The 19,737-nt window shown below is 36.7% G+C and overlaps 1 protein-coding gene across 1 annotated transcript in view; it reads left to right on the top strand.

Annotated features, from left to right (window-relative positions):
- Window positions 1-17,794, top strand: part of st6galnac5a (ST6 (alpha-N-acetyl-neuraminyl-2,3-beta-galactosyl-1,3)-N-acetylgalactosaminide alpha-2,6-sialyltransferase 5a) — a 73,707-nt gene extending 55,913 nt beyond the window's left edge. Inside the window, exons 3-5 of the mRNA XM_065269663.2 lie at window positions 956-1,368; window positions 15,816-15,923; window positions 16,622-17,794. Of these exons, the coding sequence (XP_065125735.1) occupies window positions 956-1,368; window positions 15,816-15,923; window positions 16,622-16,868 (768 nt within the window). The 3' untranslated portion in view covers window positions 16,869-17,794. The remainder of the gene's footprint in view (window positions 1-955; window positions 1,369-15,815; window positions 15,924-16,621) is intronic.
- The last annotated feature ends 1,943 nt before the right edge of the window (window positions 17,795-19,737 follow it).

Genomic DNA, 19,737 nt, shown 5'->3' with positions numbered 1-19,737 from the left:
AACAATCAAATCCGCACAGCAACAAAATTATTTTCAAGAAAAAGAATTCTTAGTATTTTTGTCTTGTTTTCAGTAAAAATAATTACAAATTCTTAAATGAAGATGCTTTTTCTTGATGAGCAAAATGAACCAAGAAAATAAGTCTACTTTTTAGACCAAAAATATCAAATTTAAGTGATTTTGTGCATAAAACAAGCAAACAATCTGCCAGTGGGGTAAGCAAATTTTTCTTGAAATTTTCTTGAATTTAGTGTTTAAAAAATGCTTACCCCATTGGCGTTATGATCTAAAAACTAGACTTTTGCTCATCAAGAAAAAGCATATTAATTTAAGAATTTTTAAATATTTTTATCAAGACAAAAATATTGACATTTTTTCTTGAAAATCATTAAAAATATAAATTGTCAAAATAGTCTAAAATGTTCAAGAGTTTTTTATTGAAGGTTTTAAATTTGTAATATGCACCCCTTGCATGGTTAAGTCCTCGTATTCTGAAAAACATCCTTAAAGTAATGAGTGTTCAGTTTGTTTCACAAGTATGTTTTGTTATTATTTACATGACACCTTATATTCTAGACCAGTAGTTCCCAACATTTTTCCTTGGGCCCCCCATCTACATATACAACATTCTGAGGCCCCCCAACGCTATACATCCAGTTTTCTGTTTGATCTTGCCGTTACGTTGACAAGCACATTAGGATGGAGAGAGCAGAGTTGAAATTTTTATTTTACTTTAGAGAATTTTTTTAACTACCTTATCTTGGCATTACGTTGGGTGATTCATATGATAGAGCATATGATTTTTTTATTTAAAAAAAATCACAAAATTATTAGTGAAACATTTTATGCACCTTTCCCAACCCTAGGTTGGGAACCACTGTTCTAGACTGTATGGATGTGCTGATTCATTGTGGGGTTATGGATAGTGTTGATGTTTCCTCTCTGTTACATGCAGCCTCTGAAGATGCACTGCAGCAGTTGCGCTCTGGTCACCAGCTCAGGCCATCTGACCGGCGGGGGGCGCGGAAAAGAGATCGATCGCACAGAATGCGTCATCCGAATGAACGACGCGCCGACCGCCCGTGGTTATGGGGTGGATGTGGGTCACCGCACCAGCCTGAGGGTCATCGCTCATTCCAGCATGCAGCGAGTACTTCGTAGCCGGCAGGAACTCCTCAACTCCAGTCAGGATGCGGTCTTCATCTTCTGGGGACCCAGCAATTACATGCGGCGTGACGGGAAGGGTCTGGTCTATAACAACCTGCGGCTCATGAACCAAGTGCTGCCCAAACTCAAGGTCTACATCATCTCCTGGCAGAAAATGTTACAGTTTGATGATCTTTTCAAAAGAGAGACAGGCAAAGACAGGTAATGGTCTCTTTATGGATTTTTTTACAGAGCCAATTTGAAATTGCATTATTTGATAAGAGGCCAATTTTAGTGTCCGTAATGATAACGTCTAGAAACAAAAGCTTAATGTGTGATTATTCACTACCGTAATAATACCTTGTATAAGGGTGAGTAGAAATATTTCAGTTTTTCCGACAAGTAGACCAATTTAAATGGGTCTGCAGAATACGATAAGCTGAGCGTGTGCATTTACATGATTGAGATACCAGACATGTTTATTAAAGTGCGTCATGCCCTAATTATTCGTGGCCTATTTTTAGTTTTAATAAGGTGTTATGAGGAAAAGATCATTTTGTCCTAGTATGAAGTGTACAGGGCCAGTCTTCTTCCAAAATTGCCTAAACACCAACTCCTTTTTCCCCATTCAGATCCAAAATCACAAGGGAAATCAGTTTGTAGGGGATTCTAGATTTAAACATTAACCTCAGATCTCCACTTCATCAAAGAGAAAAGGAGGTTGGTGTGGTGAGAACATGGGCTGGATCTAATACTACCCTTTATCTGTAAAAATTACTGTAAAAGTACTATACTTTTTTAAGCAGGACAGCAGGCTTAATCAAATTTAATGCAAATAATAATCATAATGTACATAATAAAAGTCGCAAAGTGGTGGGGGGACGCTTTCCATTTCTTTTGTTGTTTACATCAAAGGCTGCGTGTCCATTCAAACTGTAGAGTAGTTTGTTGTAAATTCATTTTTATACAAACAATCAACGACTGTAAATCAGACAGATGTCAACATGCACATGCTACAGTTCATAGCCTTTATCCCTACAAGCCATGATGAATCATTTTAATATAGACGGTTTCAGCAGTAACAACATAAACAAGCGGCTTTTGTGGTCAACACGTAACTTCTGGCAAACTCCGCTAAGAATAAATAACAACAAAGTACTTTAAACGTAGTTTATTTATATAACAAGCAAAATAAACAGCACGTAGCGTTTAGCAACTAATCAGAGCATTAAAAAAAACCTGAAACTGGAAGTTGGGACCAGACACGTCACCACACATGCGTCAAATGAAACCGTCCTGAGAAATCCAATGAAACCCACTGCACTGCAAAAAATTAAATTAAGATGCTTTTTCTTGATGAGAAAAACAACCCAAGGAAATAAGTCTAGTTTTTAGACCAAAAATATCAAATTTAAGTGATTTTGTGCATAAAACAAGCAAAAAAATCAATGGGGTAAGCAAAAAATCTTGAACATTTTTCTTAAACACTAAATTTAAGAAAAATTCAAGAAAAATTAGCTTACCCCATTGGCAGATTTTTTTGCTTGTTTTATGGACAAAATAACTTACATTTGCATGTTTGTATAGATTATACATTGCAAAAAATGACATTTTCTTGATGAGCAAAATGACCTAAGAAAATAAGTCTAGTTTTAAGAACAAAATTATCAAATTTAAGCGATTTTGTGCATAAAACAAGCAAACAATTCAATGGGGTAAGCAAAAAATCTTGAACATTTTTCATAAACACTAAATTTAAGAAAAATTAGCTTACCCCATTGGCAGATTTTTTTGCTTGTTTTATGGACAAAATCACTTACATTTGCATGTTTGTATAGATTATACATTGCAAAAAATGACATTTTCTTGATGAGCAAAATGACCTAAGAAAATAAGTCTAGTTTTTAGACAAATAATATACAATTTAAGTGAATTTGTGCTTAATACAAGCAAAAATACCTGCCAATAGGGTGAGAAATAAGTGTTCTTTTTTGTCTTAAACACTTATTTCAAGCAAAATTTTCTCACCCCATTGGCAGATATTTTTGCTTGTTTTAACTCTTTCACCGCCAGCGTTTTTTAAAAAGTTGCCAGCCAGCGCCAGCGTTTTTCATGATTTTCACCAAAGTTTAATGCCTTCCAGAAAATGTTCTTCTTTAAATATATAAACATACAATATACCAAATGAAAGAACAGACCCTCTGCTTTCAAACAAAAAAAACATTTCATCCTACCTTCAGTGGTTCTTTTGTAATCAGCTTTTAAATATGGGTAGGTTTCTGCAAAAACACCACATTTTGAGCAAAAAGCAGAGATAATTCCACTTTTGTGACAGACTTTTCATAGAGATCCCATTCAGAGCGATCTTTAAAACAGACACGGACATGCAGCCGCTTGCTATAGGGCAATACTTCCGGGTTTAAAAAGTTGTGGAAGGTCGCCACCTGGTGGATAATAGCGGTATTGCAGAAAGACGGAAAATCTCGTCATTGGCGGGGAAGCATTTTCTCTTAATTGACAAGATATCTCGTCAATGGCGGTGAAAGAGTTAAGCACAAATTCACTTAAATTGTATGTTTTTTTGTCTTAAAACTATACTTAAATAAAATACATCTTGATTAAATCATTTTAAGATATTTCTACTGAAAACAAGACAAAAATACTAAGTAAGAAAGTCATTTTTGCATTGTAGATATGACGGGAAGATGGGATGTGCTCCTGTATTTTCACATTTCACATTTTCACATGAGCAATTCAGTTCATCCTTTTGAAAAGTTGTGCAATATATGCGCCAAAGTCCAATTTTGCGTGTATATGCTATGCCAGTTCTTCCTGTTCATTTAATAGCATCATTTCCTGTCATTTTATTCATTGGTTTATCTTTTTTTATTTTTTTAACTATTGGGTTGGGGTTAGAATGATATTCTGTTACAGAAAAAGACATCTTAACCCAAACCCTAATTTAAAAAAAAAAGATATATACAAGAAACCTATACATTAAATAACATCTTATAACCTAAATCCAAAACCAAAAGAAATGTAGAAATCAATACATAAAATGACACGAAAAGATGTGTGATATTAAGTGAACGGGAAGGACTGGCGTTTCAAAAGGCATGCTTTTCATATGCAAGTCATGAGAATGAGACGAGTTGAGCAATTTCTTAAATTTAGGGGGAACACTCATTGTGATGAGCTCTCATTAATCCGTTTCTGTCTGTCATCGCTCCTTTCTGCGGGTGTGTAGGTCTCCTTAAAACTCTTTGGAGGCTCATTAGTCTGAAATTCAAACATTACCACTGATGAATTAGCTCTGAATGATACATGCCAGTGTTTTGTAGCTGCGGTCCCTCATTATCACAGCAGCCTTATTTCATCTTTTATCTGTTTTTGCGCTTTTATGCTCCGAAGTGGCAATTAAAGGGGGAAATGAAAGAGCAGATCATGCCAACATCGTTTGACAAACACCTGCTCGTGTGAGCTGTCAGTCAGACTGGATGCCTGCTGCTGTTTTTTATTGATTTGATCAATGTATTCACCCCTTCGTGTATACAAACACGTTAAGGAGCTGGTTGCTGTTGAAAACATCATCAAGATATTTCAACATCACTATTGCTTACAAGTACAAACTTGAACTCTTACATTGTCATGGGAAATACGGTTGGGAACTGACGAAGAACAAAATGTAAATGGGAAAAGTAACAAGCAAGCAAACTAGATTTCTGACCCAATTAATCGTTAAAAAAAGTCTTCTGAAATCAAAGTGAACCTCAGCTTATGAATATTAATTAGATCAAACCAGCAATACTTTTTAAAGTAACACTTACATTTATGCATTCAGCAGGCGCTTTTATCCAAAGAGACATACAGTGCATTACAAGATATGCATCATGTGTGAATATCAATAGGGGTAAACCCATGACCTTTTTGCGCTGCTAACACAATGCTCTACCAATTGAGCTACAGTTCACCCAAAGCTGTGTAATTATTTTCCAAACAGTATGATTTTTTTCTCCTGTGGCATACAAAAGAAGAATCTGCCTTTGCATACAAACAAAGCATATGTGCCCCATTATATCATCAGAAGTCACAATAGGCCAATTATATAGACATGCTCATTATTTTCTGTAAAGTCTCAGCTTTCAAATTATATCATTGTTAATGTTGTTTTGATCGTTTTCATTGTGCTACGACAAATTGTTGTCGCTGAATAGTCACACACACACAAACACAATACAAGTTTTAGACATAAGAGATAAAGTGCAGCTGACTGAAATGGGTCATCATCTCTCGTGGGTCAAAATGATGGAGCAGGTTGCATATGCTGCGCTTTTGAAAGTGAATGGTGACCAGGGGATGTTAGAGTGGCGTAACGGTCATGTCATGTGACCTTATTAATAATGTGCAATGGCACACACTTCAATGTTAAATTAGGCTTTTTATCTCAGTCATGATGTACTGGCACATTTTAGGAGGGACATAAAGACAACAATGATGATAGATGCAGTAAATGTGAATGATACAGCTGTTTACAGATTATTACCCACAGCGTTTTTTTTAGCTTGAGTCTTGGTCTAATAATAATCTAGGAAATGATCCAATTATTTGACAACAGGGCAGTAAATTCAATATAAATTGCTTTTCAGATATTCTTTTCTCCTCAAAATGACTCATTAAGGAATCATAAATTAAATTTTAGGAAACGAGAATCAGTTCTCTAATGGAAACAGATATTTTCAAGTACTTTTGGTTATGTGGAGCTTCTCTTTTAGCCAGCATCAGCAAATATTTGATGCTCTAGTTGGACTATTCACAACGAGAGTGCCGGGTCATGTATTGTAGGTCAATGTAAATAGTCATGCGAGTTTGAAAACACTTGATAGTCAGGATGCTTTGTGTTTGCTCTGTGGTTTGGCAGTGGTAGTGTGACAGACAGCCCTGCGGCACAAGCACACAACCAATGTTCCTGCATTTTGTTTTCCTTGACTTAGCAACTTTGTTCTGCCCTTCCACTGCAATTTGTTGAGCCTCAAACTAAATCCTGTTTCAGAGAATCAGGTTTGTAAAAGTGTGTGTGTATGTGTTTAAAGGGTTTGAAGTAAATATACAGGTAAGCAATGTTTCCATTTTAAAATGAACTGGTTCGAGACAAATGCTGAATATAATCTTTCAACATGACTGTTCAGGTCATTTGTCCATTTTCACAAATATGACCCACAGATGCGTTTACTAAATTAGCGCCTCTACCAGTAGCAGGTGAAACTTAAAGTTGATTTATAGTTCTGCATAGGACCAACATAGGCTCTATGCCGTATGCTATGCGTCACACCAGAGTTCTGCAACAGGTTGGAAAAAGTGTCTAAAACGGGTGGATTTTGACATTCCTAAAATTCACGGGCGTGGATGCGGGCGGATAATTAACTCCATGCGGCGGGTAGTAGCGCCAATTAAAATATGTGCAAAATTTGTATGTCTAAATTACCATTACACGCGCAACATATGACATTTGACCCATCATGTCACCAGTGCACCTTTGTTGATGCTTCTCGTAGCCTAGTTGGAGCAAGCGTTGCAGAAGTTGCATAAAGTTTTGCCGTTGATAGCCAGAAGCTGGGAACGTCTTCTCTTAGAAAGCATTTAGAGACGAGACTTGTTGGAGCAAAGCAGGGGTTGTGTAGGTAGGTTGTATTTTTTCTAGTTCTTTTTTCATTAATAGGTCTATTTATAGTTATCAGGTTCCATAGCCTATTTAGGTGCCCATAGGAGCCTACTTGAATGGCGCAATACAAAGGGCACTTTAGCCTGTTTCAGCCTATTCATGATGCTGTTGTGATGTTGAGAGAGGTACGAGATAAAAAATAAAGCACTTTAATTGGAAATATAGCTGCAAGCAGCAATGCCGGGGCCAAGCACCTTCAGCACAATGAGCACCCAAAGCACAGCAAACACGACGTGATGCAGCAAACGCGCAAAGCGCAGAAAGCGCGCAATACAGAGCCCGAAGCAAAGCAAACGTAGAGCAAAACCACCGCAGTGTGGAGCGACAACAGCAAAGATGCCAAAAATAGAACACGTGTGGAAAACCAGACAGGTTGAGAAGAATAGGTGAGAAAGAACAAAACGTTAAGAAGAAATTAACACTTGCCTCAGGCGGGATTCGAACCCAAGAATTCAGAATCTCGTTGCATGTGACTTACTAGTTGTGCCACTCTGTTGACACAGTTCAAGGGGCAGCAGAAAAGAGGTTTCAGAGATGCAAGGATTGACATATGCCAATCACCAAAGATGCAAAAATGACACAGCAGAGCAGAAATAACAGAAATACAATGTATATGAGAATCAAAAAGCTCAAGTGAGATTGAAAACAAGAAGAACATTATGTACAATGATGCTATAAAATGTAACATACAGTAATTAACTATGACAAATAGACAACGTCACATGCATGGTCAACTTTACAGAGGTTTTTCTCAAAAAAATTCCTAGGTGCCAGAAAAATCTGTTCAGAGATTTCTGTGCGGATTGCTCCAAACATTATACGAGCAGAACCTGGCATAAAATAAACAAACTTTGTACAAGGAGTAGCGAAAAAATCGTTCACCATATGCCTTACAATAACATATGAACAGAATGATGGAATATGACAAATGAGGTATCATTGCGGTAGGCATAAACCAGTGAATACAATTTTTAGAGCTGCAACTATCGACTATTTTTTCAACCGATTAATCTATCGATTATTTTTTCGATTAATCGAATAGTCTAATGATTTTTTTATACATATAATTCCCCAACAAATAATAAATGTAACATCTGCAATTAACGCCAACATTTTATTTAAGCATTTTCTTAATTAAACAAACACACAAACCAAAATTTTCAACATGAAAAATAAAGTGGCAGTGCCACTTTAAAAGAGGCATTATTCACCTTAAACAATAAAATAGGCATATATTAATATTTTAAACATTAGTTTATGATTAGTACATGCATTAACTCAGCATTAGTTCAGACTGAAGTAAAAATAAGTTCATTGTGATTCATGAACCCTTATATAAGATGTAATGGTTATATTATTACTGTTAATATTATTACTATTAGTAGTACTGCATTCTCATTTAACTTTAACATTTAACTTTTCTTAAGTTCCGGGTAAAAAACAAGTTCAGTTAGTTTGATCTTCTAATATTTTATAAACAGCATTTACGCCGCTGTTACTTTAAATAAACGCATGTCAGGAATACCTTACAAGACGAGCTTCTGTAATATCTGCGCACATATTCGCAAAAAAGACGTTCATTGGGAACTCCGCACTGCCAGCTGGCTTTCAGTGCACGCGGGCACATGCCTATCAGTTCTCAATGTGACAGTAACTTATTATTTCATAACTTCTTAATATAAAAACATGTCCTGCTCTTTATTTACTGTTTCAACATACTGCCGAGAAGCGATGCAATGTCACGTCTGTCAGGCGTCTCGCAGCTTGTATTAAACGAAGATGTAAACGCAGCTGTATTAAGCACAATATGTATTGATTCTATTGTTTATAGAGTAAGTATAAAAACTTACTGTAATAGTTCAAATTCTTACGCTGACGTCTCGTCATTTTGAGGTCGGAGAGCTCCAGGTTTTCTTCTTTTAAGATGATCATACACAGGTGTTGCGCTGCTGTGGTATGCCATTTCAGTTTTACACAGTATGTGTTTTATTTGGTCTCTGCTTAAAGTATTCCCACACTTTTGATCGCGTTCTGTCTGTTTGGTATAACACTTGTATCACCCGGTCGGAGCTGAAGCCGCCTTCATTTCAAAATGTAAACAGTGCGACGCATCGACGCATTTCCGGCAAATCGACGTAATTACGTAATCGACGTAATCGACTACGTCGACGCGTCGTTCCAGCCCTAACAATTTCACAAAGAAGTTATAAGCAGTTCTATAAGAACTGTTATGGTTTATAACCCCTAGGTGGCGCCGTACTCTGACTTCCCAGGTACCTTCAGGACATCATGTCGAAGCTCCCTACCTATTTTTGCCTAGATATATCCAATACTTCAAAAGTTATAGCAATTTATGACAAATTTCAAAATGGCGGACAGGCGGTTCAGTCAAACCCGGCATAATACACATCCACCAAGGAATCCGTAGACACCACGATCATACATTTCTGACAAACAATTCAGTAGTTATGGGCAAAAATAGCCTTTTTTCATATCTCACGACCCATAGGTGGCGCTGTCACCAAATTTGGCATGGACCCCCAGTTCATGGTCGACATGAAGTGTACCAAATTTCATTTCGAATGATCAAAGAATGACCGAGATACAGCTTCAGAACAAATTTTGCTGAATTTTTTGATATTTCTACTAGGGATGGGCAATAAACCGGTATGATAGTAATTACCGGTATTGTGTCACGCCATGATATGGATTTTGCAAAACCGTTGATACCGGCGTTACATATTTTAAATTCTATTTTTGCACTTTCAGGGTTCCCGCGGGGTGTTACAAAAAACTAACCTTCAGAAAGTTATATCTATGGCCTTAAAACGCCCAGATCTTCATCCTAGGACTTAAATTTAACTTTATGAATGTTATTTTTTTAAGACCCCGCGGGAGTTTACCCAAGTCAAGTCATACCTCCGTTCCCGAGATGCCCTGTCCACAGAAACACAAAACGAAAGGCTCCGATCGCACTTCAATCCATTTTTATTCATCATTTTTTTAAGAGGATGCACATAATAGTGCACGCAAATCCTGCCAAAGACTATATTTCAGGTGTTGTGATCTGAATACAGCGAGTTTGGCGAGAAACAAGCCCGTGGCTTACCTATAGCATTACCAGGTTCTGAAACATAACAGGACCCAGAAGCGAACAAAATCAACACTGCTTTATTGAAAATCAACTTAAACAGTCGGGTTGTCCCAAGGCACCAACAGCGCGTCAACAGTGTTATACATTTAGGAGGCTTTTTTTTACCTCACTGCTTCAAAAGTCGTTTAACGGTGTACTCCCTTTTCACTCAGATCTGCTCTCTCTACTGCGCCCTGCAGGCGCTCTCCAGGTAAGCGATTGGAGGACGGAAAACAAGAAATTACCGCAATAAACCATAATTTGGCAAAAAGTGCAATTTATCTTCTTTTAGGAACCATTCCTTTTTTGATAGCGCAAATGGTTGAGGAGTAACGGTTAAATGAATAGCGCTTTCAGAGTGCTTTAGCGGATAACGTAAGCAACGTACCAAACACATTAAAAACAGCCTTTAATGGTAAATTTCGTTTTCTTAATGCAGGTTTATTAATTAGAGAGGCTATTAAACAATACATAGTGCATATTTACGCATAAAAACGTATGAGTGGAGTGTTTTTGGCAATGTGAATCTGCTGGTTAATTAAATTAAATGCAATAAATACATTTATTAATATAACTAACTTGTATTAATAAACTGCATTCATTAATGCGTTCAGGGATTAATAATAATTTAAAGTGAGATGGCATCTCCCATCAGATGTTCATATTAACAACAAAAAGAAAATCTTGTTCTTTGTATATTTATAAATCAAACAGACACCAGATATACACAGCACACAGCTTTAAAGTTGTTGGATGTAGCGTAAAACATTGTAATAGCCTACAAGCAAATGACCATAATAATTTCCATATTTTCATACTTCCCATATTAGTGACCATATGCATAAGAAGATGAGTCCACCCATCCACACAATTGCGCTTTTAAAGGAAAAAATGGGAAAAGAAAAAAAATCATGTCTATGTCCAATCCCTCACTTATTAGTAACTTAAGGTGAAAAATACAAATTTTGTGCGTAATTTAACTAAGGTTTACTACAGTGTGACTCCAAGTTTTATCTCATATGGCAACATACCGTAATACCGTTATACCGGCTGAAGAGTGAAAAATACCTTGATATGAATTTTTGCTCATACCGCCCACCCCTAATTTCTACTGAAAACAAGACGAAAATACTAAGTAAGAAAGTCATTTTTTGCAGTGCAGTTTTTATTCATACTTCTTTGTGATTGTTTGCATAAACCTGCAATCAGTGCTCGAATTGAATCAAGTCTTATGGGGGGTCCCCATCATGACATAGCAGCAAACCCAAAATGGCAACACATTACTACCTGTGAATGCAAATGTATGATTTATGCAACATTGATTCACGGAAAAGCAATCCAAAATTTTCCGACTTAAACTAGATCAGAATTTACCTTCATAACAAAAAAATAACGGGTTTGTCAGCATTATCTTTAATATTCTGAGGGGACCCCCCAAGTATAATTTTTAATTTTTATAGAGGGTCCCTAATGCCTTATGGGGAGTCCCAGATCCCCCCAGCCCCCCTTCAATTCGAGCACTGCCTGCAATTATCCCTAAAACGTAACTGTATTTCGTAATAAACTGGCTGCACAAACGAACGTCTTGTTGAAATTTCTGTTGATATGTCCAATGTTGTAAATTTAAAGCTTGAATATTATCTCACACTTAAAATCTCTAGACAAATTCAGTTTTGTTGTCGTCCACTGTACCATTTTATGAGCAGTCAACACACACAATTGTGTAAGAGCTGTTTATGCACTAAAATTGTCAAAGGAAATGCTCCAGGAAATCCATGGGCAGACTTTCAGGAATCTTTCCTTCTTATAAAGATCCTTTAAAAAAAATAATTTGCCTCTGTTGTTTTAAGTGGGAAAGTGTTGAGATTTACTCGAGGGTGGAAGTGAATAGCAAACCCAGGCATTTTTATTTGTCGACTGATGCAATAAGTTTATGCCTTCGGGTGAGGAGTTATCCTCGGATGTTTTTTCAGACTTTAAGCTAAATTAACTGTCAGCCTTACAAAGTTTTTAACAGCGAGGCAAACAATCTGTTTACTCTTCAAGTACAGCTTTAATTTCAAAACTTGACTTGTCTATACAGTAAAGAAGAATCATATTTCATACATTTGTTTTTTATTTGTCAGGTGTCTGCGACGGTTTACCGCAAAATTCCACGTCTAACATAATCTAGTTATGGATAAAAATGTGCAGTTGTCATATATATCATTATGTTTGAATCAGATTATTGGCCAGACTTAGCTGTTGTATAAACCCAATTAAAAACTTTAAATGCCAAGCTGAGAAATGAGCCGAGTACTTGATGTAATAATTCACCATATTTGCCCACTAAGGTTATAGTTTTGATTAATTCTATTCATAAACCACATGCACAACAGAATATTGACGTGGCAGCAGCCAGACTGTAAATGCTTTGTTGTCTGTGGTAATTTAATAGTAATAAGAGGCTTCTAATCAAACACTTCCAGCGCTGTTGTTCACTAATGGTGTTTGTTTTCCACTATTCATGTGTTATTTGTCAGAGAATCACCAGGGCTTTCATGTCAAATGGTGGGTTGGCAGAACTGATGAGCAGTTGATGAAAACGTTCAGTTGTAGAAATGATCCTGACAGCTGGACGGCTTTCTAAACAGAACTGAATCTTGGGATTGCATGGCTGGAATTTCTAACAGAATTGTCTTCTGGAATCTTAACTATAAGAAGTATGCACTCTACAAAAATGCTGGCTTGTTTCAACCCATGTTTGGCTCAAATATGTGACCCTGTCTGCAAAATCCAGCATCAAAGTTTGATTTCAATCATTGATTTCACTTTCATTTTTCAATCTTAAACTCAGGCAATATTAAAGATATATTAATTTTATGTTTTTTACATTATGTACTGTAGGTTTACATGATGGTTGCTGTTTAATTGTGTTGCATTGCTAGTTTGAATAAAATTGCATTATAGCGCAGCTGCTTACAAAGCAATCCTGCACTCTAAGAAAGGATGTGTTCATTTTTTACACATTGTTTTGTTTTATGCTATTTAACACATCATCTGTCATGTTACTACATGATCTAAATCAGTGGTTCTCAACTCCAGTCCATGCCCCCCCCACACCAGAATGTATTTGATGTCTCCATATATGAAACACCAGATTCCACTCATCAGGCTCCTGCCAGAATGTGTGAAACATTTCCTTATTTAACACACAAACAAGCTGATGAACTGAATCAGGTGTTTTATATATGCAGACATCTAAAATGTTCTGGGAGGGGGGGGGGGCGAAGACTGGAGTGGAGAACCACTGATCTAAATATTGTCTAAAGAGCACTGCACAGAATCTAAAAGTGCATCTCCGATTCCACTTTTGCTAATTTAACAACGGGAAAATGTTCCTATCCTCGTAATGAGTAATGGGTGTGTTTTGGGCGTAACATGCAAGAATGGCAGAATTTGTAAACTGAAAAACTAAGTGGAGGAAGAAGACCATCAGTTTAAAATTGCCTTGTTTTTATTTGTATTAAGCTTGTTATTTTTTGTATTAAAGCAACACTATGTAGTTTTTTTACCTTTAAATAATGTCTCTAAAATTATTTCAGTGATAGAACAACTTTTAACTGGACAAATTGGACTGTTGCTGCAACCTGAGCAGCCTCCTAGCTGCTACAAGCACACTCTGAAAGTGGCGGTGGAGGGTAGAGCACACAGCCCCGCCCCTCCCCATTCCTGCAGAAGAGTGCCTGATACCAGGCACTGTTGCGCTTTTCAACCACATGGGGGAGCTGTAAGTCATTTTTACATGGAAACTACATAGTGTTGCTTTAAAACAAACGTGTGAAGAGCCAAAACATTTCAGCACTCAGACAGCGCTGTGATTTAAAAAAAAAAAGCATTACTTAAAAAGGTTCTCATCTCATCATATTCACAGGTACAGAGTCATCATATACAATAAATCTGTGGGGTAGCAATTAAAAAAAAAAAAACATTTCAAAATAAATGCAATATTTGCATTTGTTTAAAGCAAAATATTCAATTATTTACCAGGCTACAGGTGAAGCAGCTCTTTACGCCTTCTAACGTCTTGAAATCGGTCCCTATTTATGTCCAAGTGACTTAATAATAACCTTTGACATTTTAATCCTTTCATTTTTCATTTTTAAAAACACATGTGTGTGATTAAGCAAATGGGCGCTGACGTTCCGTTTATAGGGGCATATTACTAACAATATTGCGTTATTGACTTTAGACTTTAGACCAGGTTATAGTTGGTCAATGGCGTAGTCTATTTCAGTTGCCTCAAAATAGCAATATGCCAACAATGCGCCTGAACACACCTAGGGTGGACATTCGTGCCAGTTCCGCCGGACATGTCCCGAACATGTTTTTGGGTTTGTTCTCCGGAAGTCGCGTTGCTCGACCGCATACGTCATCGAGGTTCTCACATTTCAGTTAAAATACATTAGAAAATAAAGATTTTTTTATTTAAGACATAAAATCATTGTAGTTTCATTCTTACCTTGAAATGTAACGGTTGCTTTTCTGAAATTAAACCCGAAATATTAAACCTTGATGACGGATGCGGTCGACCAACGCGACTTCTGGAGAATGCACCCAAAAACATGTTCGGGACGTGTCCGGCGGAACTGGCACGAATGGCCACCCTAAACACACCTCGTTTTCAGACCAAAATGCCCATGGGCACAAAAATGGGCGCAAATGTGCTATTTTTGCTATTGTTTGCTATTTAAACAATGTGGTGCTGACGTGAAAATGACAAATGCGCCGGGCTTAAACTAGCCAAAAACTGCATTGCGCCGGGTGAATGATAGGGCCCTATATGTTGATTTTGTGTTCAAATAAATAAAAGGGACAACACAAGATGTGTTGTTCCAATAATAACAAAGAGATGTGTCTAGTTCAGGACAATACATTAAAGCAACACTATGTAGTTTCCATGTAAAAATGACTTACAGCTCCCCCATGTGGTTGAAAAGCGCAACAGTGCCTGGTATCAGACACTCTTCTGCAGGCAGGGGGAGGGGCGGGGCTGTGTTTCCTACCCTCCACCACCACTTTCAGAGTGTGCTTGTAGCAGCTAGGAGGCTGCTCAGGTTGCAGCAACAGTACAATTTGTCCAGTTAAAAGTTGTTCTATCACTGAAATAATTTTAGAGACATTATTTAAAGGTAAAAAAAACTACATAGTGTTGCTTTAAAAGGGTTGTTTTAACACAACTGTTTTAAGAGTGTGGGATGCACTTTGCAGTCAAGTTTATGAACTGTACCTTAACAATAAGTGATGTGACAGCTAAAGGTACTGTATCCAGTTCCACTGACACAACACATGGCTTTGTAGAAAATGCGGTTGGGAGCCGCAAAGGTTTACGGATGTGGTAATAAAATGCGTTGTCTCTTCCATAACCTATATCGCGTGTGAACACAAATATATTCAGAACTCAAATTCAACACAATGTGTGCTGCTGCTGTATGACAGAGATTTTAACATGTACTACCGGTCAAAAGGTTTAAAACACTTCACTGAAATGTTAACTATGATCCATTTTATTAAAAAATATTATTTTTGAAATAGATGACTGAATATTAAAAGAGAGGCAGTCCCGATTTTTTTCTTTAAAAATTATACTTCTGTAAGGAGCAACTTTAAGAAGCTTCTTGAAAAAAATGACACAAGTTGCTCGTGTCCCCCCAAGAAACCCCCTGATTTAAACCCACAGTTGAGTTTGTTCATATTTTATCCAACCATGGGTTGAAAGAACCCATCATTTTTTAGAGTGTGGTTTATCTTTTTTTAAGTTTCTCTATCTCTTTTCAGGAGAATTTCTAACTCGTGGTTAAGCACAGGCTGGTTCACAATGACGATTGCCTTAGAGCTTTGTGACAGAATCAATGTTTATGGCATGGTGCCTCCAGATTTCTGTAGGTAAGTCAAAATTTAGTTACTATTAATTTTTTGCAGACACTGTAGTGGTGTCTAAAGGTGAAGGCAACTTGTTTAAATTCTTTTATTGTGCTAAATATTTTTTTACAAAAACGATGTTCATAAAATAGTTTTAATCAAAAGTTAACTTTAGCATTTTTCGTGCCTCTTTTTTGCTTTAATGACATAATACACACACGAAGACACAAGGTTGTGAAATTTCATGTTGCTTAAACTTTGTTTATTTGATTAGTGATATATTCTATAATACTGAATTTAAACTTTTTTAGTTTACCTTATTTCAAGGTTTGTATCTTTATCTTTATTGTTTCTTGGGCTCCATTGCATATACACCTTCTCTAATTCTGTTTCATCCCCTCATAATGTGTCAAACCCACATCACGACAGCCCCTGCTGTGTAGCGGTGCTATGTGAAAAATAACCGAGAGATGAAAATGAAATGATTCATTGTGATTCCGGGCTGAGGCATGACCTTTCCCCCTAGCCATTTTGCAGCCTTAATGTATTACATAAAATCAATTTATTCCCCTTAAAGCAAGTTATTCTCCGAACCAAATCAGGTTAATTGCTTTGAAAATGAATATCTAGCTCAGGATTAATTTGGGAATCAGGGAATTTTGCGCGTATTATGGTAATTTTGACAAAGTCCCCATTTTAATCTCTACCCCTGTTCTCTACAGGGAGTCACAGCACCCCTCAGTACCGTATCACTACTATGAACCGACAGGTCCAGACGAATGTGCCATGTACATCTCCCACGAGCGGGGACGTCGAGGCAGCCACCATCGCTTTATCACAGAGAAGCGAGTCTTCGCTAACTGGGCTCGGACTTTCAACATCCATTTCTACCAGCCCGACTGGAGCCCACCACCGTTACCCAGAAACAACACGGAAACCACAGGCTCCCCGCAAACACAGAAGACGTGACTCTAACCGGAGCCTTTAAAAGATCTTAAACTGCCTCAGATACTGTACAGTAGGTCACTGGCTACTTGCCATGTGAATGAAGCTTAACGTGTGTGTGTTGGACTGCAAGAAATTCTTGTTTCGCAGACTTATGGAGGGTTGATGCCTAAACCTTTTCTTTTGCACATTCATATTTTCGTGTTTTGAAGACATTGCAGTTGCATCTGTCCATGGACCATATCTTTAGATCATCCATGAATAGCAACTCTTATAGCTACTAATTGAGTTCAACTGGGTCTTCATAGTTTTATGCAGGGTGTGAAAGAAAATGTATGTGAGGCCTGAATAAAACAAATTGATGCGTGATGCTGAAAGCTCTAGAATTATGAACAGTTTGCCTCTGTTTCTGTCTGAAACAGGACGTGATGGTAAATTAATTGGCCCAGTGAAACGCTTGTAATATACAGAAAGCTTCCTGCAGTAAAACGACTTCCAAAAATGATTTGAATTCAATTACAAGTATTGAATTTATAGTGGATCCATATGGTGAAGCTGTTATTTGTCTATTTCCAGCCTTCGACTGAAACTGTAATTTTAGAAAATGTATTTATTTATTTATTCATTCAATGGTCTTTGTGTTGTCTTTTGGGATCAGTTAGCTTTGCTACAAGCACATTGCACATTAAAAATGGTTTCACAGAACATAAAAGGCGCAAACAATTGTACTTGATTGTCAGTTTGATTTTGAATGGTTTAACATAAACAATAAATATATTGTTTGTTAAAACTAAAAGACACTGTGATCCAGGTGTTTTTGTTTTATTTTTTTTCATTTGTGTTAAATGGCAGTTATTAACAATTTAATGCTGATTTGTATAATACTCATTTGTGATTTTCATCAAGACAATCCTAGCAGTTTAATGTGACCATGAGTAAATGTTCTCATTTTTTGGCCCACTATTTCTTTTGCATTTTCTACACATTTGTTACCCTAGGACACAAAACCAGTCTTAAGTCGCATGGGTATATTTGTAGTAAAAACCAAAAATATATTATGAATAAGTCAATATTAAATATTATGAATAAGTAAATATTAAAATGATAGATTTTTCTTTAATGTCAAAAATCATAGGATATTTAAGGAAAACACCCCCATTTTTCTATATTTTACTATGTTCTTACCTCAACTTAGACAAATTAATACATCCCTATATTTTTTCAATGCATGCACTTAATCTTTGTACAGCGCGTCCAAAACGTGTTAGCATTTAACCTAGCCCCATTCATTCCTTAGGATCCAAACAGGGATTAATTTAGAAGCCACCACACACTTTCATGTTTTCCCTATTTAAAGACTGTTACATGAGTAGTTACACAAGTAAGTATGGTGGCACGGATAAAAAATGAGAACTATATTGTATGGGGGAAGAGCACTGACTACTCCCCCTCTCGCTCAAACTTTTGTCAATATTATTGCACCCGAGGTCAAGGTGCTGCAAACTAAGTGCTCTTCTGCCATACAATATAGTTCTCATTTTTATCCGCTTAAAAAAATCGACACATTTTATTTTGTGCCACCATACTTACTCATGTAATAGTCTTTAAATAGGTAAAAAAAGGTGGATTCTAAATTCATCCCTGTTTGGATCCTATACTGTGACAGATCGCAGTTGCCCTACGGTTCGGCTTACATGCGATTCGCGGAATAATACGCAAATTTAAATAGGGAAAGTTCATCATTTGCATGTTTCAAAGGCTTGCAAATGTTTACAATCAATTGATTTAAAACAATTTAACCGCAAAAAGGTGCTAAAGTAAGCAGTTTCTGTACGAACAGATTGAACATGCGGTTGAATGTGTCCGGTTCCGCTCCAATTAGACGTGATTATTCCTTCAAAGATCAGAACTCTTGATGTGTAAACTTTAGAGAGAGTTGCGCTACTGTTTCTCATACTGTAGTCCATTAACATACATTTACCGAATAGAGCAATAAAAACAACGTATCGTTTTATGTGGGGCAACTGTTTATGCTGTGGCGTTTAGAATATGCCATCATTTTGTGTGTGTGAGCGCATTTAAGTGCACTCCAAAGTGCACACACGGAGAGACGCGTTTCAAAAAGCAAGCAAACATAAATCTTTCAGTTCTTGACAGGGCACATACAAACAAAATGATCTCCACAGTATTCTTTTTCTAATAAAAACATTTGTTTATGTCTTATGTGTGTAAGTGTATGTATAGATCACAGTCAGAAACCAGTCTGTGCTTATTTGTTCTTAAAGAGACAGTAACCTCAATTAACCTACTTACGTCCATGTCATTAATGTTAATCAAACAACCCGAGACAAAGAGAAAATCACTTCTTTAGCTCTAAAAAATAATAATTATATTTAATTTATACAATAAAGAGGGTTATGACTCATTTAATTCGATTTCTGTACCTAATGCTACTTTTAGACCTTACATAATGTGCAACTTTGTTTTTTATAAATGTTTGTAATTTCTTTATTTGTTATTAGATTTTTCCCACTCCTATTTTTGCTGATCTGAAAAATGATCCGATCCGTGCCTCAAAAAACTTAATGTTCGAACTGCTTGTTTTATGATCTGTCACACCCCTATTGGATCCTAAGGAATGAATGGGCTAGGCTAAATGCTAACACATTCACAACACTGTGCAAAGATTAAGTGAACGCATTGAAAAAAGATAGGTATGTATTAATTCATCTAAATTGAGAAGATAAAAGTAAAATATTGAAAAACTGTAACGTTTCCCTTTGAGTAAATATTATGTTCTATGAAGATATTTAGTAAATTTGCTACAGTAAATATATCAAAACTTTATTTCTGTGTGTGTATGCAGTTGACAAGGACTTCATTTTGGACAACT

This window comes from Paramisgurnus dabryanus, chromosome 6 (assembly GCF_030506205.2).
Source record: "Paramisgurnus dabryanus chromosome 6, PD_genome_1.1, whole genome shotgun sequence".
Classification (NCBI taxonomy): domain Eukaryota; kingdom Metazoa; phylum Chordata; class Actinopteri; order Cypriniformes; family Cobitidae; genus Paramisgurnus; species Paramisgurnus dabryanus.
Note: the sequence above shows the minus strand (reverse complement) of the source record. Positions and strands in the feature narration are given on the sequence as shown.